At 52.4% G+C, this 5,574-nt stretch overlaps 1 protein-coding gene across 1 annotated transcript; it reads right to left on the bottom strand.

Annotated features, from left to right (window-relative positions):
- Positions 1-4,778: 4,778 nt before the first annotated feature.
- On the bottom strand, positions 4,779-5,237 carry LOC136451266 (uncharacterized). The gene has a single exon (XM_066451981.1). The coding sequence runs from the start codon at positions 5,235-5,237 to the stop codon at positions 4,779-4,781; it is 459 nt and encodes a 152-aa protein (XP_066308078.1).
- Between the last annotated feature and the right edge of the window lie 337 nt (positions 5,238-5,574).

Consider the following 5,574-nt stretch of genomic DNA (forward strand, 5'->3'; position numbering starts at 1 on the left):
ACATGGGGAGGCGAAGGGTCGTCTGCCCATGTGGGCGCCTTAATTGCCACGTCCAGAGCGGGTCAATAGCGAGCCATACCCAGGTAGTGTCCAATTTGACCAAGGGGGATGCCTCGTCGACCGGGGCACGTCCTGTCAGTTCCGGTGCATCCTCTTAGGTGTCTATCAGCATTGATTCCGTATTTAAGGAGCGGAAGGGAGAGGGTTTTTTGTCCAACCTTTCGCCTTTCCTTAGCTGCAGCATCTCCTCTTTAAATGGGGAGGGGGAGGGGAGTTCTGACCCCACCTCTTCTTCTACCTCTGAGCTGCTACCTCTCCTTCTTCTTCCTTTCCACTGAATGCATCCGTGCGTCACGGCGGTTCCTGAGTGAGGAAGGGTAATGCCAGAGAGAAAGAAAACTCACAAATCCGCTCATGAATCCAGAGCGTGATGTCGAGCCAGAGGTCATCCAACATAGATGAGATGGTGCATGCCACCCTTGCTGAGGAGTCACTACTACCGAAGGAGAAGGAGCGCTGGTGGGTGCCGTACGTCGTCGACTTTGCCGTCGTTTGCTGTGTTCCTCCTTTGGCAGGAGGCGTTTCCTGCCCTGACGCCGTTGTCAGGGTTGTGGCTGACGACGATGGCATAGTCCCCGGATGCCCTGGCGGAGGCGTCGCTGTTGGGGTTGTGGCTGACGACGATGGCGTAGTCCCTAGTGGAGGGGCGCCACCATCAGCGATGTGGTGCTCGGCGTTGCAGATGACGGCGCCTTTGAGGATCCTGTGAAGCGGCGGGATGTCGCCGATGGAGAGTGTGGCGCGGTGGCCGTAGTAGATGAGCTAGCCCATGTACATGCCCCGGGCATCGCTGATGGAGAGCATGGCATGGCGGCCGTAGTATACGAACTGGCCCGTGTACATGCCCCGGGCATTGTCGATGGAGAGCGTGGCGTGGCGACCGTAGCAGTACTTGTAGTAAAGCTAAGTAGAGACTGTAATTAAATAATTTTGTGGATAAGCCCCCAAGTAAACAGTCCTATGAATTTACAAGTATATTAGTCCTTTTTGTAATGAAATCACTTTGTAAGTGGTGAATTTGTGCAAAAAATGAACAAATTTTCATCTTTTGCTTATGGCAAGCAGTTTTTTAACTCTCTTTTTTGTAGAAATGGTTTTAGTGCCCTCCGACCCTTCTCACGGTCTAAGTCATAAGAAACTAGGAACGTGGGTGAACTAATTCTGATTGCGCTGGTGAGCAAAGAGGTTGCAGCCACTGGGGTGTGGGTCTCCCGCAGTCCTACCAGTTGTATTCAGAATTTGTTCCTGAAATCTTAGCCCTTAGGACTTGTTTATGAGAAGAATGGAAAACTTAGAGAATGTTTGCAAATATAACATAGGAGGTTTTTGCAAGCGTAATACTTGTATTACTCATGTCAGTATTACTCATGTTAGCCCCCGAGTGAGGTCTGACCCCTCGCGATTTGCAGGGGTCGGAAGTCACTAAGGATCGATGTTTTGTAATGACAAAAACTGATAAGGAAGAGTATACGCTTATTTTAAGGGTAAAAACAATGTAGCTGCTCAATGTTCCAGGCATTGGTGAAGACCTCGCCGTTGATGGTTTTCAACCTGTAGGCGCCCGGGCGAAGTACTTCTGTGACGACGTAGGGCCCCTCCTAGGGCGGTGAGAGTTTGTGGCAGTCCTTATTGCTCTGCACAAGGTGAAGGACGAGGTCCCCAATGTTGAAGGCTCGACCTCATACCCATCGGCTATGGTACCGTCGCAACGCCTGCTGGTACTTAGCCGAATGGAGGAGGGCGATGTCACGGGCTTCATCTAGCTAGTCCATGGTGTCTTGGTGAGATGCCTCGGCCCCCTGTTCGTCGTATGCTCTAATTCTTGGTGCTCCATAGTCGAGGTCCGTTGGGAGAACGGCCTCGGAACCATAGACCATGAAGAAAGGTGTGTAGCCGGTGGCCCAGCTAGGAGTTGTCCTTAGGCTCCAGAGCATGGCCGGGAGCTCAGCGAGCCAGCGTGCACCAAACTTGTTTAACCGGTTGAAAATTCTAGGCTTAAGGCCTTGAAGGAGCATGCCGTTTGCACGCTCGACCTGGCCATTCGTCCGGGGGTGTGCGACGGCTGCCCAATCGATCCAGATGTGTTGTTCATCACAGAATCGAATGAATTTCCTACCGGTGAACTGCGTGCTGTTGTCTATGATGATGGAGTTCGGTACTCCAGAACGATGGATGATGTCGAGGAAGAATAGCACAGCTTGCTCGGATTTGATCGTGGAGATTGGTCGAGCTTCAATCCATTTTGTAAACTTGTATATCGTGACAAGTAGGTGGGTGAAGCCCCTGGGCACCTTTTTGAGTGGCCCAACCTGGTCGAGCCCCTAGACCGCGAAGGGCCACATGATGGGGATCATCTGGAGTGCCTAGGTTGGGAGGTGAGTCTACCGAGCATAGTACTGACGCCCTTCGCAGGTGCGTACAATTTGCTCGGCATCGGATACTGCTGTGGGCCAGTAGAAGCCTTGTCGGAATGCATTCCCAACTAAGGTCCTTGGTGCGGCATGATGACCGCAGACTCCACCGTGGATATCGCTTAGCAGAAGTTTTCCCTATTCGCTAGGGATACAAAGTTGTAGAATCCCGATGTGACTCCGTTTGTAGAGTTCGCCCTCTACAAGAATGAAGGACTTGGCATGTCCTGCTAGCTGTCGGACTTCTATCTTGTCCACTGGTAGTATGTCGTGGAGGAGGTAGTTGAGGTAAAGCATTCTCTAGTCGTCAGGAGGGTCAGATTTTGCTTCTGGGGCCTCTTCAAGCTCCATAACATCAGGGTCAGGCAGAGCAGTTGGCGGATCGGCCCCTGGGGTCAGACTAGATGGGCCATCGTTGGCTTGTTCCGACCTCACATAGCGTACCAAGGGTTTGTGTTGATCGCTAGAAAAGACACCTGTCGGGACTGGCTCTCGGCCGGACACTGCTTTCGCGAGCGTGTCGGCTGCTTCATTGAGGCGCCTTGGAATGTGATTGAGTTCGAGGCCGTCGAATCTGTCCTCTAGCTGTCGGACTTCTTGACAGTATGCCTCCATCTTGGTGTCGTGGCAGCATGACTCCTTCATGACCTAGTTGATGACCAGCTGGGAGTCGCCCCTAACATCGAGGCGTCGGATGCCCAGCACGATGGCGATTCGTAGGCCATTGATGAGCGCTTCGTATTCTACAGTTTTGTTTGATGAGGGGAAATGGAGCCAAACCATGTACCTCATGTGGACCCCAAGGGGAGATACAAAAACTAGTCCTACTCCGGCGCCCTTCTTCATCAGCGATCCATCGAAGTACATTGTCTAGTACTCTTGATTAACGACTGCTGGTGGCATCTGGACCTCGGTCCACTCCACGATGAAGTCAGCCAGTACCTAAGATTTGATCACTGTTCGGGGGGCATAAGAAATGCCCTGATCCATCAGCTCGAGCACCCACTTTGCGGTTCTTCCCGTAGCGTCATGGCTATGGATGACCTCGCCGAGGGGGAACGATGTCACTACTGTCATAGGGTATGACTCAAAGTAGTGGCGTAGCTTCCTCTTGGTGATGAGGATGGTGTAGAGGAGTTTCTAGATTTGGGAGTAGCGGGCTTTGGAGCCAGATAACACCTCGCTGATGAAATATACAGGGCACTGCACCCTGAAGGCGTGCCCCTCTTCCTCTCGCTCTACCACTAAGGCGGAGCTGACCACTTGGGTGGTGGCCGATATATATAGTAGGAGGGATTCTCCGTTGCATGGAGGAACTAGGACCGGAGGTTTAGTTAAAAATTGCTTAACCATGTCAAGCGCCTCCTGAGCCTCGGCTGTCCACTCAAAGCGGTCAGATTTCTTCAAGAGTCGATAAAGGGGGAGTCCTCGTTCGCCGAGGCGCGAAATAAATCGGCTGAGGGCGGCAAGGCACCCTGTGATCCGCTGAACCCCATTTATGTTTTGTATCGGGCCCATCCTTGTGATGGCTGATATCTTTTCCGGGTTGGCTTCGATGCCGCGCTCGGAGATGATGAAGCCGAGCAACATGCCCCTCGGGACCCCAAAAATGCATTTTTCGGGATTGAGTTTGATGTTGTTTGCCTAGAGTTTCACAAAGGTTTGTTCAAGGTCGGCGACAAGGTGGTTAGCTCGCTTGGACTTGACTACGATGTCATCGACATAGGCCTCAATGGTTCGCCCGATGAGGTCTCCAAAGCAATTGAGCATACAGCGCTGGTAAGTTGCTCCAGCATTCTACAGACCGAACGGCATTAAAATGTAGCAAAACGATCCGAAGGGGGTGATAAAAGATGTCGCGAGCTAGTCGGACTCTTTCATCGCAATTTGTTGGTAGCCAGAGTATGCGTCAAGGAAGCAGAGGGTTTCACACCCTGAGGTGGAATCGACTGTTTGGTCTATTCATGGCAGAGGAAACGGATCCTTTGGACACGCCTTGTTGAGGCCTATGTAATCGACACACATTCTCCATTTCCCGCTCTTTTTTCGCACAAGAACAGGATTTGCTAACCACTCTTGGTGGTATACTTCCTTAATGAATCCTGTGGCCAATAGTTTGGCTATCTCCTCGCCGATGGCCCTGCGTTTCTCCTCGTCGAAGCAGCATAGGCGTTGCTTCACTGGCTTGGAGCCCGGGTGAATTTTTAAGGTATGCTCGGCGACCTCCCTTGGGATGCCCAGCATATCTAAGGGTTTCCACGCAAAGATGTCTTTGTTATCGCAGAGGAAGTCGATGAGTGCGCTTTCCTATTCGGAGGAGAGCGCGGTCCCAATACGGACTTTTTTGCCCTCGGAGTTGCTGGGGTCCAAGAGGACCTCCTTAGGTTGTTCCACCGATTTGAACGACCCGAACGACCTCTTTGCGCCGGGTGCCTCTTCAACGACCTCTTCCCTGAGGGTGGCAAGCTCTTCGGAGGCGATGACTGTGGATGCGTGTCCACAGCATTCGACTTCGCAGTCGTAAGCGCGTTGGAAGGAGGTGCCGATGGTGATGACCCCATGGGGGCCCAGCATCTTTAGCATAAGGTATGTATAATTGGGGACGGCCATGAACTTCGCGTAGCATGGTTCTCCTAGGATGGCGTGGAAAGTCCTTGGGAACCCCACTATGTCGAAGGTGAGGGTCTCAGTCCGGTAATTGGACCGATCCCCGAAAGTGACTGGCAGATCAATTTGCCCTAGTGGCATGGCTTGCCTACCAGGCATGACGCCATGGAAAGGCGCTCAGATGGGACAGAGGTTTGTTCGGTCGACGCCCATCTCGTTGAGTGTCTTGGTGTACATGATATTGAGGCCGCTGCCTCCGTCCATTAGTACTTTTGTGAGCCGCTTTGGACCGACGATCAGATCGACCACAAGCAGGTACCTTCCTAGGTGTGGGATGGCATCCAGATCATCGGTCTGGTCGAAGGTTATGGCGGATTTCAACCACCGAAGGAAGGAAGGCGTGGTCAGTCCGGCTGTATAGACTTCACGGCGCGTGACCTTCTGGTGGCGCTTGGAGTCGTAGGCCATTGATCCTCCAAAGATCATGAGGGTGTCG

The sequence above is a fragment of the Miscanthus floridulus genome, chromosome 5 (assembly GCF_019320115.1).
Source record: "Miscanthus floridulus cultivar M001 chromosome 5, ASM1932011v1, whole genome shotgun sequence".
NCBI classification, from domain to species: Eukaryota; Viridiplantae; Streptophyta; class Magnoliopsida; order Poales; family Poaceae; genus Miscanthus; species Miscanthus floridulus.